Genomic DNA, 17,665 nt, shown 5'->3' with positions numbered 1-17,665 from the left:
TGTTGCATTTGCTATAGGAAATACTTAATTTTCTTATAGTGAAAAGCCAATGAATTGGTAAGGAGCAGCTCATCACAACATTACTAAAGAGTTGAGTCCTGCTATTTAGAACAAAATAAACACTGCATAGTTATCTTTTTTAAGATTGATGTGCTATGATTACTTTAGAGTATGAAGGGAAAATTTGAGTATTATCATGCATATTGCCAAACTTCCACATTAAATTGATAAAAAATCACATTGGCTGCACCAATCTATGAGCCTTAATTCCCAAGGATACTAAAATCAATCTCATTATTTCAAACAGAAATAAAAACATTGGAAATCTTTTTATTTTGCAGACTGCTCTTTTAAATTTATTTTTTTCCTAAATCAATCAGTGATGGAACAATTTTCAAAGTTGGATACCAATAACATCAAGCACTCTCAGCCAATGTTCAGCATAGACCCTGACTGAGATCACCTTTTACCCTCCCACAATAGTGTACCTTATACCCAGTTTGTAAAGTTATTTCCTACTGTGCCAATGTGAACTTTTCCATTTGAACATATTTGGCAGCATTATGCCTGCACTGTGTGAGGTTGCTAAATTGTGCTGAGTTCTGAGCTGAGTCTTTGATGCTTTGGATCTGCTAGGGAAAGGAGGTTTTCGTTAGATTTGTTTGGGCTGGATTGAAATCCAGGGTCCAGATGTGAGAAAATAGCAATTTTAACCTGGGTTCACATCTAGGACGGAATCTTGTGCCCTCACTCATGGTGAATTTGGTGGTGGAGGGTCATTTAACCTGGCAGGCAGGGAACCTGCCACATTCCTGCCTCCACCCTGATTAAGTCCGTGGTGAGAAGGCCAATGGAATTGGCCAATTGAGGCCCTTAAGTGGGCAACTAATGCTCACTTAAGGGTCTCATCCCTCCACTGCAGATTTTCACCCAGCGGCAGGCGGGAGGCTTGCCATGTAGGGAGTACAGCAAGCAAAACATGGTCTCCTGGGTTGGGTGGATAGGCCCCTTGTTCAAAGGCACTCAGTGCCTGATCAAGGGGCCCAACATCAGGAAAGGGTAGTAGGGCTGCTGAAAGCCACCCCTGTAGCCTTACTGCTGTCTTGGTAACTAAAACTGGTTTTTATAGTTTAAAGAGCTTACTTCTTTGCAGTTTTAAAGGTCTATTGAAGGTTAGAGAGGAGCCAGAATTAAGAACTTTGCTAGTTCAGGGCATCGTCACCCTCCTGGCATCGCTTGGGCATTGAAACAGTGGGCACGGCTTTTTAGACTCCACCTGAGCATCAGGAAGGCTGTAGGTGGAAATGGAAGTTGTACCCTCAGAAATCGAAGCCATTGGCGATGAAGAGCAGCAGCTGCACAGACGTGACAGAGCGCTTTAGGAGGCCAGAAGGGAGGGACGAGAGGCATGAAAGAGGAGACACTACCATGACCACAGAATCTGTAGGCAGAGGTAGAGAGACCTGTAGATGACTGATAACCAGTGCCACAGGAGACTGTGACTCGCTAGGCAGATGGTCACATGAGCGTGGACCTCTGTGACATCTCAGATCGGTGACAGATGCGCTCTTTACCATTGTTGGACAACACATCAGAATCACAACTGCTGGAGCATCATGGACTCAGGGGACACTGGGTCTGGACCCTGGAGTGTTCAGGTGGTGCCCTGAAATACCTTCTGGCAGAGGGCAATGTTAGTGAAAAAGAGGTGCCCATGCTGCACGATGAGGTGGCCTCCTCCTACCACTGTCTGGGAAGAGGACCTCCCTCTGCCCCCTTATTGGTGCTAGGCCTCTGGCTCCCCAATGTCATCTTGGGTCCCTGTGATGCGGTGGAAGGCTTTGTCACAAACTCCCTCCCTCAGGATAAGCAGCAGCCTCAGTGATGGCTGCTGTGGGTGCCTGAAACCCATCTCCATTCCACTAGCTTTAATTGGAAAGGAAAGATGTCTCCATCCTAATTAAGGGCTCATGCCCAGGAAAATCTGAAACTCAGTCAAGTTCCCACAAGAGTTGGGTTTCCTGACACAAAAACGGGTCTGATTCCTGAAGTCAACCCCACTCTGGTGGGATGGCCCACAATATTTAACGCTCAGCAGGGTGTTCAGGACAAGACTTCCGCCCCCGTCTGCGGAGGAAGCACTGCCTCCGAGAGCTGATGGCCAATCAAGTCTCCAGCAGCTCTGTGTAGTATGCTGGTTAGTTTAGCTTTGGAATGATTGCTGAGACTTAATACTACACACTGGTCCTAACTATGCCATTGGGAGAGAGGTAACTACTGCTGCGACTGCACCCGATCCCAAACAGTGATCTTCACAGGAGACAGATGGGCAGTTAAGTGTGGGAGTTGGGTTGGGTTAGGGGGGTTTTGGAGTGCAGGGGGTGGTTGAGTTAGGTTTCAGCGGGGCAGGTGAGCAGGCCCTGGCAAGGGGAGTGGGGGCGCCGGGGCTGACAGGTGGGAGAATGGGAATCCTGGGGAACAGAAGACCATGGCTGTGGGGGGCAGGGGGTCTCCGATGGGCCAAAGGGGCCTTTAAAGGAGGTATCCCCCATTGCCTACCAGCAGTCTGAACAGTGAGGGGTGCAGGGCCTCTCATTTGGTGCTGGCCCGACACAAAAATTGTTGCAGTGGGGGTGGGCGGAGGTCTTTCGGTGGCCATTAATTGGGGCCATTTAAGGGTCTCAATTGGCCCATGGGTGGGCGGACCACCCAACATCTCTTCCCCACATTCATAAAATTGTAACGGGGATGGGGACAGGCAGGTAGGTGCTGGGAATGGTACCCATGGCAGTATGCACAATTTTATGCCCTTGCCTGTCTACCAGGGGAGCATAAAGTTCTACCCTGATTTTTTTTTAAATCAAGAAATACTTATATTTTATTTAATTACTGTGACAAATAGTAAAAAAAAAAAATCATCCTTGTCAGGTACTAAGCATGTTTGAATGGTAAAAACCGAAGAAATTAATTACAGCTAAAATGAATGGTTAACCTTTTAACTATACTGTTTCCTAATAGATGGTGAGTTTTCCCAGTAAGTAGCTAATGTTTACAGATAAAGAAAATCCCAGGGAGGACGAGTTTTGGAAATGTTGTTCAGCAAATCTATTTTCCTATGTAATAAGAAGATGACAAAACATTGCTTTGAGGAATTGTGAAGCATGTTTCTAATGATGCCGCAAAACATTTTCAGTTCTAATATGCAATGCAGTGACATGACTAATAGGCATAACCATCCTTCTTGTCATTGCAGATTATGATAGGTGAAGGTATTCTTTACTGTTGTCTGACTAAAAGAAGAAATGGAATAGGATCTGAGGCCAACATCAACGCTGGCGGCTGTAACTTCAATTCATTCCTCAGACGAGCTGTCAGATTTGTCGGTGGGTTCAAATGCCGGTTATTTATGTTCATATATTGTTGAATAGAAAAAAGTTAGCAATTCAGGAGACCTGACATAGCTACTCATGGATTTCTATTTACATTTTTGCTGAAATGAAAATGCTTTTAGGCTTCGGTACGCTTACCAATTGACGTGATTCAGGAAAGGAGCGCATAATCTTAATTGTAGGAGCAGCATATCTTTAGCTTTGGCTGACAATTGGATGCACTATGTTTTCAAACTAACACATAGGCATGCAGTTTTGTGTAATTGGGAAGTGAGTGCTATGAGTATAGGCTTGAACAAAAATATATTTAAGTATGATTTGATTCACATTTACTTTTCAAAGGCAAAAGCAGTTATGGGCTGGATTTTCCCCCAAAGTGATTTCCAGTGGCTGGCTGGAGGAATGTGCCTATTGGCTGCCCACGAGGCCCAGTCCATTTTTGAGGACCGGATGTCATATTAACCAAGCCAGAGGGCTGTGGCCAGAATCCAAGCGCCTTGGGTGTAACTCACTAGCTAGAAGAAGGTGGGGTCCTGGGGTAGGAAGTCCAATTGACTGAGGGTTGGAGCGGGGAAGCCAGAGCAGCTGTTGGGCTTGTGGGAGTGGTAGGTGCACCCCTGATCCTCTCCACTCCACTAAAGTAAAGAAAAACTCAGAGATAAAAACAAAAAACTGCGGATGCTGGAAATCCAAAACAAAAACAGAATTACCTGGAAAAACTCAGCAGGTCTGGCAGCATCGGCGGAGAAGAAAAGAGTTGACGTTTTGAGTCCTCATGACCCTTCAACAGAACTGATTTTTCTTTACAAGGAGAGGGTTGAAATATAAGCTGGTTTAAGGTGGGGGGTCGGGGGGGTGGGGGGGGGGGTAGAGAAGTGGAGGGGGTTGGTGTGGTTGTAGGGACAAACAAGCAGTGATAGGAGCAGATCATCAAAAGATGTCACAGACAAAAGAACAAAAGAACACAGAGGTGTTGAAGCTGGTGATATTATCTAAATGAATGTGCTAATTAAGAATGGATGGTAGGGCACTCAAGGTATAGCTCTAGTCGGGGTGGGGGGGCATAAAAGATTTAAAAATAATGGAAATAGGTGGGAAAAGAAAAATCTATATAAATTATTGGAAAAAAAAACACAAAAGGAAGGGGCAAGAAACAGAAAGAGGGTGGGGATGGAGGAGGGAGCTCAAGACCTAAAGTTGTTGAATTCAATATTCAGTCCGGAAGGCTGTAAAGTGCCTAGTCGGAAGATGAGGTGCTGTTCCTCCAGTTTGCGTTGGGCTTCACTGGAACAATGCACCAGGCCAAGGACAGACATGTGGGCAAGAGAGCAGGGTGGAGTGTTAAAATGGCAAGCGACTCACCTTGTGGATTTTCTTCGGCCCAGCTCCCAGTTGACACTGGTTAGCTTGCTCAAGGCACACACTGTGGAAACTATAGTCCAAAAATGGCATTGGTGTCTACTGACATGTTTTCTTGATTCATCCATTTTTAAAAAATATTGCTAACAGCCTGGCTGTATATCTAAAGGCAGCTTGTCTTGCAAGAGAATAGCACTAACTGCACAAGTTACCTTTCTGGACATTGAATTCCAATGGACTGTGTGAAAACTGTCACAAATTAGTCTTTTGGAGCATCAGCTTTACATTTAAATCTGAAGGGTATCCGCAGAAGACCCAGGTGTTGGTAATGATACCACCAGCCAGCAAGTGAAAATAACTCTAAATTCTAAATTATGATTACAACAATTACAAAATGAATCAATTTTAATAGCTATTTGAAATATACAGATTTGTATGTCTCACCTATTTGCTCCTTTCACAGCGTTTGGTGACCATTTTGCGAACTCTGTGTGAGGGTTTAGGTAGTACTGTTTCAGCACCAAGTGCAGCAAAATTTGGTGGCTATGGAGTTACAGAAAATACTTAATTGTATTGTTAAATAGTAGTTGGATTTGGAAACATTTTTAAAAACCAATTCTAGACTTTAGAGCACAATGTGAATATTATTGAAGCTCTTATTGAAAGTACAGGTTTACTCACATTGAGAAATTCTACTGAATGTAACAGTAGTGTTTCATTTTTTCTAATTTCTTCTAGGTCTGTTGTTTACATTTGCATTCCTATTACAAAAGCAAAACAATATGTCCTGGTACATGATTCGTTTGTGACATTGCGATGATTCACATGCAGCACAGTGTTTACAGATTGCTTGTTTAAGTGTCACAAGTCATTTTTTGGAAATTTCTTCCAGTTCAGTGTGCATGATTATAAAAACCATCTGAGTCTCATAGGCAAATTACAACATTTCAAATTGATCATTGCATAGATATCATAAGGTGAATGTGTACAATCATCACAATGCTAAAGATTAATTAATGTACTAAAGCTGGCAAAATTAACTTTATTCAACCAGACTTATCAGAACAAATCCAATTTAATTCTGCATCTTGCAATTTGTTTTAAAACAAAGGTATTTATGATATATTTATGGTGTGGAAATTATGTTTTCTTCCCCTTTGTGTGTAGAAGGTGAATAGGAATACATTTCATTGTGTATTGCTGTAAAAAAAGGTATGTTATCAAAGCTTTTCATTTTGCACTCATCAGGATAGCTTGCAAGAAATTACCAAAAGTAATGGGGAAACAACAATTTATACTGCACAAGAAGAGAGTGCTGATTGGTTGGCAAGTGGACTGTAATTGGTAGAGACGTTGCCATGGTGAATGCAGCATGGAAAAAAATTTGAACAAAACCGGGCAGTTAACTGTTCCATGCTGCATTCTCCATGGCAGCATCTCCACCTATCAGAGTCCACTTGCCAACCAATTAGCATTCCCTTTTCATGCAGTATAAATTGCTGTTCTCCCGTTATAATTGGTCATTTCTTGCGAACTAACCTGATGAGTGCAAGATGAAAAGCTTTGATAGCTTGTCTCTTTTTTCAGCAATAGTCAAGTTCTGTACGACTAAGCATTTCATTGTATAGAACTGCTTAGCTTACAGATTCATGCTTCTGCCTCTTTGGGGTAAAAATTTGCCTCAGGCAGTAGTGTAATAAGGACAGTATTGGATTGGCTGACAATTGCACACAATTCCTGATATTGAGTTCCACTGCACTCCCTGGTATTAAATATCAAGTGCTGCTTGGAACAGGCACCACTGCCTGAGATGGATTTCTACCCCCTCAACTTTATTTGAAGCAACTTTAAAGGGAAGATTATCTGCGTGCCATCTAACATGTAGATCAAGATGTAAATGGGTAATTTAAGACCGAGATAGATAGGTTCTCGATTGGCACGGGGATCAAAGGTTACAGGGAGAAGGCGGGAGAATGAGGTTGAGAAACTTATCAGCCATGATTGAATGGCGGAACAGACTCGATGGACTGAATGGCCTAATTTCTGCTCCTATGTCTTATGGTCTTTTGGGTAAAAGCAAAACCTTTGTTTCTTCTATGCGTAATTTTTTTATTATTTGTTCATGGGATGTGGCGTTGCCCATTCCTAATTGCCCCTGAGAAGGTGGCAGTGAGCTGCCTTCTTGAACCGCTGCAGTCCATTGTCTGTTCTGCAATCGAGTTGATATGTAGCACTGCAATTTCAATTCTTGCTTTTAATAAGAATCATAGAGACAACTTTTTATTAACCTTATTGCTGGAAGTGTTATTGTTCTGAGCAAATATATTGATGGAAACTATATATTCTACTTAACACAGTTAATCAACAGGTCCAAAACACTCAAATTCTCTCTGGTATACTGATTGGGCTAATTATGTTCCATAATGGTACGCGTATTTTCTAGCAGCTTTGATATTTTTGGCATTAATTTGCCACTATTTGGGATTAACAGTCTTGCACCATATGATTCTGAACTAGCAGCTGGAGAAAAATTGTCATGCTAATTATTTTTGATTTCTCTTGAGTGTTTTAGGAGTTCATGTGTTTGGCCTTTGTGCCACCGCTCTCATCACTGACATTATTCAGCTGTCAACTGGGTACCATGCCCCATATTTTCTTACAGTGTGTAAGCCCAATTATACGTCGTTAAATACTTCCTGTGAAGAAAATCCATATGTTGTGGAGGATATCTGCACAGGATCTGATCCTGCTCTCATTAACGCTGGCAGGTTAGACTTTACGTTTCACTTTCTGTATAACAAAGAGCAGTTTGTTATTCTGTGCTCAGTTTGGGAATGTGTTTAACTAATGCATAACTTCATCACAGCGTTTTAGATAATGGTGCAGATGTCCAAGGCAATGTTCACCTTGTGCTTAGTAAAGGCTTAAAGCTCTCTCAGATGAATTAATTGCAGGGCCCTTTATTATCTTAAAAACTGACCTCAATCCTCATCTCAGAATAGGGTTTCCATGTAATATGAGAAACTTGCCTTCCATCACTGCCGACGGTTGTAACTTGATTTTTCATATTCAAATCAGGATTTATTCTGTTCTGTGGGCATACGTGTCCACCAGCAACTATTTAGGAACCTCACTTCATTCTGAACTGCATTGAAACAATTAGGATGCATGGGCTTTGTGAGAAGCTGTAAACCCCAATAATCCTGATATTTGTTTCCCTTCATCTCCACGTCCCATTCCACGAGAACAAATCAATTTCATTTTCATGTCCATCTTGCAAATTATAATAATATATTTTGCATGCCGTGCTGAAAACTATTGTAGTGGCCTTAATATTAGACAGCAACATCAGAAAGGATGATGCCTGGATTAATTAAAATATATCCCAAGTTATTCACATGACATAAATATTTGATAGTCTGAGGGCTCTTCTTGTCACTGCAGCTAATAAAAACTAAAGTTGGAAATGATTTGGATAGGGCTTGAATTTTGCGTTTATACATGCAATGAAATTATACCCAGTTTTTCTAAAAGTTCCTAGCAAACTTTATTTCAACGCTACTTGCAACATTAATCAGAATCAAAGGAAGACTGACAGTTTTGTTGTCTGTGACGTTGCTGGAGACCTTACTGCAAACATTTGACTTGTCATTCAAATACTAATGATCAAAATTGAAAATAAACACTGACATACTGCTTGTCTGTTATGATTAAATCTGAAGCCTGGGAGTTGAGTAATGTGCGCAATTACACACAACCACATGAAGTAATTTATGATTTTATTGCAGCAGCATTCTTTCATTTATAAATCTTAAATGTGAAACTCTATAATTGTTACCATGTAGTCAACCTTCTTCAGTCATCATATATAAATAACTACTCCTGCAAATTATGACAAGGATTAAATTATAACTGCATTACCAGAGAGATTTACTGTCTCTACTAAAAGTTTTGTTTCTGTGCATCTCTGTTCACTGGGTCCAGAGAGCTTTGGCTCCCTTAAATTGTTCCTCCTGCAGGTCAAGGCTTCTGCTTTGCTACAGATCACTATCGGCAGCTTACACTGAGCTAGTCAATGACAGTGCTTGGTCTGCCTCTTGCCAAAGGCCAATGCAGTGGCGTAGTGGTGTTGTCATTGTACTAGTATTCCAGAGACCCAGGGTAATGCTGACCGGGGTTCGAATGGTAAAATTTGAATTCAATAAAGATCTGGAATTAAAAGTCTAATGATGACCCTGAAACCATTGTCGAGTGTTGTAAAAACCCATCTGGTTCACTAATGCCCTTTAGGGAAGGAAATCAGCCATCCTTACCTGGTATGGCCCAATTGTGACTCCAGACAGACAGCAATGGGGTTGACTCTCAAGTGCCCTCTAAAATGGTCTAGCCAGCCTCTCAGTTGTATCAAATTACTAAAAAATTGTAAAGGAATGAAACCAGACAGACCACCCGGCATCGATTTAGGCACCAAAAATGACAACGGCATGTCCTGTCCCACCAGCAGGACAGACCCAGCAGAGGTGGTGGCACAATGGTATACAGTTGGAAGGGAGTGGCCCTGGGAGTCCTCAACATCGACTCTGGACCCCATGAAGTCTCATGGCACTTGGGCAAGGAAACCTCCTGCTGATTACCACTTACCACCCACCCACAGCTGATGAATCAGTACTCCTCCATGTTGAACACCACTTGGAAGAAGCACTGAGGGTGATAGGGGACATCATTGTCCATCACCAAGAGTGGCTTGGCAACACCACTACTGACCGAGCTGATTGAGTCCTAAAGGACATAGCTAAGGGAACCAACAAGAGGGAAAACATACTTGACCTCATCCTCACCAACCCACCTGCCAGAGATGCATTTGTTGATGACAGCATCAGTAGAAGTGACCACCGCACAGTCCTTGTGGAGACAAAGTTCTATCTCCATATTGAGAATACCCTCCATCATGTTATGTGGCACCACCACCATGCTAAATGAGATAGATTTTGAACAGATCCGGCAGCTCAAGACTGGGTAATCACCCAAGGCGCTGTGAGCCATCAGCAGCAGCAGAATTGTACTCAGCCACAATCAGTAACCTCATGGCCTGGCATATCCCACACTCTACCATTACCACCAAGCCAGGGGATCATCCCTGATTCAATGAAGAGTGCAGGAGGGCACGCTAGGAGCAGCACCAGGTATACCTAAAAATGGGGTGTCAGCCTGGTGAAGCTATAACATAAAACTATTTGTGTATCAAACAGCATAAGTAGCAAGTGATATACAGAGCTTAGCGATCCCACAACCGACGGATCAGATCTAAGCTCTGCAGTACTGCTACATCCAGCCGTGAATGGTGGTGGACAATTAAACAATTCATTGGAGGAGGAGATTCCACAATTATCCCCATCCTCACTGATGGAGGAGCCCAGCACAGCAGTGCAAATGATAAGGCTGAAGCATTTGCTACAACTTTCAGCTGGAAATGCCGAGTGGATGAACCATCTCAGCTTCCTCCGGAGGTCCCCAGCATCACGGATGCCAGTCTTCAGCCAATTCGATTCACTGTTTGTGATATCAAGAACCGGCTGAAGGCACTGGATACTGCAAAGGCTATGGGCCATGACAATATTCTGGCAACTATACTGAAGATTTGTGCTCCAGAACTTGCCATACCCCTAGCCAAGCTGTTCCAGTACAGCTACAGCACTGGTATCTACCTGACTATGTGGAAAATTGCCCAGGTATATCCTGTACACAAAAAGCAGGACAAATCCAACCAAGCGAATTACCAGTCTACTATTGATCATCAGTAAAGCGATGGAAGGGTCATCAACAATGCTATCAAGTGGCACTTGCTTCGCAATAATCTGCTCACTAACGCTCAGTTTGGGTTCTGCCAGGGCCACTCAGCTCCTGACTTCAGTACAGCCTTGGTTGAAACATGGACAAAGGAGTTGAACTCCAGAAGTGAGAAGAGAGTGACTGCCCTTGACATCAAGGCCACATTTGACCAAGTGTGGCATCAAGGAGCCCTAGCAAAACTGGAGTCAATTGGAATGAGGGGGAAAACTTTCTGCTGATTGGAGTCATGCCTAGCACAAAAGAAGTTGGTTGTTGTTGTTGGAGGGCAATCATCTCAGCTCCAAGACATCACTTCAGGAGTTTCTCAGGGTAGTGCCCTAGGCCAAACCATTTTAGCTGGTTCATCAATGACCTTCCTTCCATCATAAGGTAACAAGGGGGGATGTTTGCTGATGATTGCACAATGTTCAGCACCATTCGCAGTTCCTCAGATACTGAAGCAGTCCATGTCCAAATGCAGCAAGACCTGGACAATATCCAGGCTTGGGCTGACAAGTGGCAAGTACCATTTGTGCCACACAAGTGCCAGGCAATGAGCATCTCCAACAAGAGAGAATCTAACCATTGCCCCTTGACATTCAATGGCATTACCATTGCTGAATTCCCCAATATCAACACCCTGGGGGTTACTATTGACCAGAAACTGAACTGGACTAGCCATATAAATACTTAGGCTACAAGAGCGGATCAAGGCTAGGAATTGTGTGGCGAGTAACTCACCTTCTAACTCCCCGACACCTGTCCACAATCTACAAGGCACAAGTCAGGAACATGATGAAATACTCTCCCCATGCCTGGATGAGTGCAGCTCCAACAATACTCAAGAAGTTTGACACCACCCAGGATAAAGCAGCCTGCTTGATTGGCACCCCATCCATAAGCATTCACTCCCTCCACCACTGATACACAGTGGCAGCAGTGTGTATCATCTACAAGATTCACTGCAGAAACACATGCCAAGGCTTCTTAGACAGCATCTTCCAAACCCATAACCACTATCACCTCGAAGGACAAGGGCAGCAGATAGATGGGGCCACCACCTGGAAGTTCCCTCCAAGTCACTCACCATCCTGACCTGGAAATATACCACCATTCCTTCACTGTCACTGGGTCAAAATCTTGGAATTTCCTCCCTAACAGCACTGTGGGTGTACATACACCAAATGGACTGCAGCGGTTCAAGAAGGCAGCTCAGCACCACCTTCTCAAGGGCAACTAGGGATGGGCAGTAAATGCTGACCTAGCCAGCAAAGCCCACATCCCTTGAATGAATTTTTTAAAAAAATCACTCCCACTGCTAGGTGTATCTGTGTATGTGCTGACATATATTCTGTGGGCCCAGAAATGCATTAGAATATTAAAGCACCTGAGCCACAGGGAAAACATTGCTTGATTGACAGCTCTGGCTCTCTGATCCCTTCTGTCAAATTCACAATGTTCATTTATACAAGATAAAAAGATTTCAAGTGCTTACAGTTTCAGCTGTTTGAACTTTAAAGGGTCTGGGTGGTTGATATTTTCATTGGGCTGTAGTAAAATAAATTTTTATGAATTACTTGTTTTTTAAAGCTTTTTGTTTACACATCCTACTGTCACAATAGGGTTCATTGCTTCGATGCAGTGTATAGTGGGTGAATGAGCATGGAAGTGCCAAAGCTTTGCATAGAGGCCATAGAGGTTCTTTGGGTGGGCATACCTTGGCATAGGGAACATGAGGAGGACCTTTTGAACTTACCTTTTGAAAGGTTCTCTCATTATGGTTCATGACACCTCTGAGCCAACTCTTCAAAATTCTGGCCCGACTCCATGAAAATTGCAGAGGAGTAGGAGATACCTATCTCTGCAATGGGGCCAGCCAGGTCAGAAGGGTAGGCCATGGGATTTTGACCCGAACCAGCCCGTACCCTTAAAAGAAACTTCTGATAATCGGAAACCCCAGGAATGGGGTCAGGAACCTTGGAATCGGGACCTGCCCGCCATTTTTAAAGTAATCCCGATTTGGCAAAAATCCGGGCCATTATACCTTTGCCAGCTCTTGTGTGTCTTTGAGCTATCCAATTAATCCATCACCCCTGTTCTTTACCCATAACCCACAAATTTTCCCCTTGAATTATTTATCCAACACCATTTTGAGAGCCGCTTTTGATTCTGCTTTCACCATTACAGTGCCTTCCAGATTACACCATTACAAAAGGGTAAAGCCTTTTTCCTCGTGTCACCTCTGGTTCTTTTGTCGATTATCTTATATATGTGCCTTCTGGTTACCAACCCTCCTGCCACTGGAAACAGATTCTACTTAACTTACTTTGTCAAAATTCTTCACCTCTACCAAACTCCTTTCAACCTTCTCTGCTGTAGGGAGAACAGCTCTAGCTTCTTTCATCTCTCCATGTAACTGAAGTCCCTCATTCTGGGCACCATTCAGTAAGCCTGTTCTGCACCATCTCTAACATATTTCAAAAGCGTGGTATCCAGAATTGGACACAATTCTCCACCTGGAGCCTACTGTGTTTAATAAAGGTTTAGCATAACTTCTTTGTTTTAGTACTCTCTTTCTTGATTTACAAAGCCAAGGATTGTGTGTGTGTGTGTGTGTGTGTGTGTGCTCGTGTTTGTGCGCATTTGTATGTTTGTGTGTGTACGCGTGTGTGTGTTTCCCTGCTATCTTCACAAATTTGTGCAAATACAAACCACAATCCAATTACCAACCAACACCCCCCACAGTATGTTTTAATGAGCTATTTACAGTAAACTTATAAGTACATTTCCTGAAGTATATTAAAGAAAAATATATTATAATTAATATTATTTTATAAAAATCTGACAGCATGGCATCAGTGTAGCATTCAACCAAGCTTCACCTTTGTCGCTAACTCAGTTACAGTGACAGATGTAGCTAATCTACCACATCTGTTCTTGGACATGCCAGGTACGTGACAACAAGTGAGCGGGGATACATTGAATTGCTGCCTTTACCCTGCCCACATCATAATCCACTTTCAATGGATGAGATTTCTTTTAAAAATTGATACATGGTTAGTGATAGGATCAAAATACTAATGATTGAACTACCAATAAGTCCTATCTAATGCTTTCTATGCTTTTAATATTAAAGTAAACGAAGGGAACCCATGTCTGGTCTCGTTCAGACAGCTGAAACAAATGCTTAGTCTCTTTGATAGCTGTCAGATGGATTTAAGCCTTTTTAACTCAGTTCCTAATGGGCTCATTTCTAATAATTTGCACACTCCTACTGTGAAGCACGGGAGAGGGGAAGGAACACTAATCTAGGAAATTTCATGCTGATACATTAAAGTTATCCTGCTGTAATTAGCACTGAGGCATATTGTGCTGCTGCCTGAGGGAACTTTTGACTCTATTTAACCAACATTGTCCTTTTTGAGGAATGATGGGTCCAAAATAGGCAGATCTCTATTCACCATCATCCTCATTCATTAACAGTTTGCAGTTATTTCGCACCGTTAATAAGGAAAATCACCTCAAGGCACATCATAGAGACTTGAGGAGAATGGGTGCCTTGCCAAAGAAGGGAGATTAGGTGAGGTGAATGAAAAGGTGGTAAAAAAGGTGGATTTTAAGAAGAGACTTAAATGAAGGGAATAGAGGCAAAGAGGTTTAGGAAGGGAATTCCAAAAAAAGAACTTAAACCACAGCTATCATTTGTGGAGATGAAAAGAGGGAGATGCACAAGAGACCAAAGTCACAAGGACAACAAATTTGGGGAAGAGGTAACAGAGATAGGGTGACCAACAGCCAGTGTAGATTAGCAAGAGTGATGATTAATGGGGAGCAGAATTTGACGTGCTATAGCAGTTGGATGAGCTGGAAATTATGGCAAGTTGGCAAGTGGACATGGGAGGCAGGCAAGCAGAGTATTTCTCATCTTAATGAGCAAAAATAATTCACTAATACAGAAACATTTTATAAAGCATTTTGGTCACAAAGGGAAACTTTGTAAAACTCCATGACTGACACAGTTGGCCATATAAGTGCCAATTCCCTGACCCACCTTCTGAACTGGGGGTGAAGCCATAACTGTAATCCACTCATTTTAACTTCTACGTAACAAACATTTTCCATTTATAGAATTCTGTTCTAGCAATGGACTGGTGTATTATTAGGTACATTGATGTTTTAATACAATTCATATGTAAAGTACACTTGAATACTATCATTAGTGTTGTTTTATATAAACTTGCGGTGACTCGCCAAAACAGTTATAGTAGTTCTGTCCACCAGTAAAATCAATGGCAATCACAACGATGCTGAATTAACACTACAGTAATCATCACTGCCAATTAAACTGTTAAAAACTGGAGGACTCAGCATCAATATTCAATTGCTCAGCAGATTAATTGCACAAAAAGTAACAATTATCAACTCAAAAGACAATAATCGTAAAATAAATAATCAGTTAAAAACAGCTAAAGATAATGGGTCATGATTTTTATGGAGACATTAAATAACCTGTTGTGCCCTTCTGTGTCCAGTTGATCTATATTAGACATTAGCTACATACTTTCTGACTCACCTCAATGCACGCGGCAGTGCGTTCTAATCAGTTTTACAGCAAATTGTAGTATAAATTTGACACTGGAGGAGCCAGGAGCACAGCAACCTTACTTATGATGATGGTGGTCAAACATATCATACCAGGAAATTCAAGGCTAATGAGGGAAATTCAGCCATTTGCATGCTCTAATTGTTGAACTCCTACTGAAGAGATCATGGGCTGGATTTACAAAACGGTATCAGGCACCTGACACCCAGACGATTTCCAGGTCCCAAATACACATTTGAACTGTGTCACTTTTGCAGCACAATTTTGAAATGTGAATGGAACTTGATTGGGCAAGAGGTGAACTTGGTATGAAATTAGAGGCAACAAGTGCCTCCAGACGGTGGGAGCAACCCTCCTGGTGCCAGCGGCAAAAGTAGGCTTCTGCCCTGTTGGGAGCTGCGGCAGCCTCCCTGAGGCGAGCAGACAACTCATGAAAGAAGGAGGAGGATAAAGACAGCGCTAAGTGGCCATGGACACCAAGTCAAGGTACTGCACTCAGCCTGATGTGGGTCGATTCCTCAAATTTCACAAACACAGATGAAAAGGAACTTTTTGCTGCATGGTGACCCCGACAGCACAAACGTGGCCGGACTGTTCGGTTTGTCTCAAAAAAAGGTTGAAAACCCCGTTCTGTTCTGGGCAGGCCTCTTAATAAGCTCCAAAAAGGCACTTAAGGAACTGTTAATTGAAGGCAAGTAGGTTTCCTGTTCCCTACCCCCTGCAGACTCCTTGAAAATTGCAAACTGTCCGAGGAGCAGCAGGATCCAGTGCTGCCCTCCGGGAATGCAATTTTCAAATCATGCCCGCGCTTTTCTTACCTATCCCCACCAGTAACTGACAATCCAACTCCATGGGCCAGAGAGAAAAGTGACTTAGTGTGAGCCGAGAGAGATTTTGAACAAGGTTAATCAACGTCAGATGGAGTCTGGGGAAGAAAAACAAGATATTGAAAGCATAATGAAATGGAGGAAGGTAACAATATATGGCCTCAGTCAACCTTGACTCAGTTGTAGTACCGTCACCTCTGAGTCAAAAGGTTGTAGGGTTGAGACCCACTCCAGAAACTTGAGTATATAATTCATGCTGCCACTTCAGTCTGATATTGGGAGAGTACAGGAGGACTAAGGATTTTAAAAAATTGTTTCACAGAGTGTAGGTGTCGTTGGCTGGGTCAGCATTTATTGTCCATCCCTAATTTCCCTTGAGAAGGTGGTGAGGAGCTGCTGTAGCCCTCGTGATGTATGAACACCCACAGTACTGAAGGGGGTTCCACGATTTTGACCCAGTGTTAGTGAAGGAACTGCAATATAGTTCCAAGTCACAATGGTGATTGACTTGGAAGGGAAACCTCAGGTGGTGGTGTTCCATTTGTCTGCTGCCCTTGTCCTTCTAGGTCGTGAGTTTGGAAGGTGCTATCAAAGGAGCCTCGTTGCATTGTCGCAGTGCATCTTATAGATGATACACACTGCTGCCACTGTATGCCAATGGTGGGGGGAGTGAATGTGGATGGAATGCCAATCAAGCAGACTGCTTTGTCCTGGATGGTTTCAAGCCTCCTTAGTGTTGCTGGAGCTGCACTTATTCAGACAATGGAGAGTATTCCAACACACTCCTGACTTGTGCTTTGGGGAGTCAGGAGGCGAATTACTCACTGCAGGATTCCTAGCCTCTGACCTGCTCTTGTAGCCGGTATATTTCTATTGCTGGTCCAATTCAGTTTCGGGTCAATGGTAAACCCCAGGATGTCAATAGAATAGATTCAGCAATGATAATGCCATTGAATGTCAAGGGAAAATGGTAGGATTCTGTCTTGTTGGAGATGGTCATTTCCTGGCCTTGTGTGGCGTGAATATTACTTACCAGCCCAAGCCTGAATGTTGTCCAGGTGCCACCAAAGGACACGGACAGCTTCAGTATCTCGAGAGTTGCGAATGGTGCTGAATATTGTGTAATCATCAGCGAATATCCCCACTTCTAATCTTACGATGGAGGGAAGGTCATCAATGAAGCGGCTGAAGATGGTTGGGCCTCAGACACTAGACTGAAAAACTCCTGCAGCAATGACCCGTGACTGAGATGACTGACCTCCAACAACCACAACCATCTTCCTTTGTGCTAGGTATGACCTCAAACAGCAGAGAGTTTTCCCCCTGATTCCCATTGACTCCAGTTTTGCCAAGGCTCCTTGATGTTACACTCGGTCAAATGCTGTCTTGATGACAAGGGCAGTCACTCTCACTTTATCTCTTGAGTTCAGCTTAAGACTGTAATGAGATCAGGAACTGAGTGGCCCTGGCAGAACCCAAACTGAGCGCCAGTAAGCAGGTTATTGCTGAGTAAGTACCGCATGATAGCACTGTCAATGGCCCATTCCAGTACTTTACTGATGATGGACAGTAGACTGATGGGGGATAATTGGCCAGTTTGGATTTGTCTTGCTTTATGTGGACAGGGTATACCTGGGCAATTTTCCACATTATTGCCG

At 43.0% G+C, this 17,665-nt stretch overlaps 1 protein-coding gene across 2 annotated transcripts in view; it reads left to right on the top strand.

Annotated features, from left to right (window-relative positions):
- Positions 1 to 17,665, top strand: part of LOC121289313 (2-lysophosphatidate phosphatase PLPPR4-like) — a 75,434-nt gene that overhangs the window by 38,652 nt on the left and 19,117 nt on the right. For both annotated transcript variants that reach the window (XM_041208646.1, XM_041208645.1), the window contains exons 3-4: positions 3,254 to 3,383; positions 7,321 to 7,516. In XM_041208646.1, the coding sequence (XP_041064580.1) occupies positions 3,254 to 3,383; positions 7,321 to 7,516 (326 nt within the window). The remainder of the gene's footprint in view (positions 1 to 3,253; positions 3,384 to 7,320; positions 7,517 to 17,665) is intronic.

The sequence above is a fragment of the Carcharodon carcharias genome, chromosome 16, assembly GCF_017639515.1.
Source record: "Carcharodon carcharias isolate sCarCar2 chromosome 16, sCarCar2.pri, whole genome shotgun sequence".
NCBI classification, from domain to species: Eukaryota; Metazoa; Chordata; class Chondrichthyes; order Lamniformes; family Lamnidae; genus Carcharodon; species Carcharodon carcharias.
The sequence above is the reverse complement of the archived record's forward strand: the minus strand, read 5'-3'. Positions and strand labels throughout refer to the sequence as shown.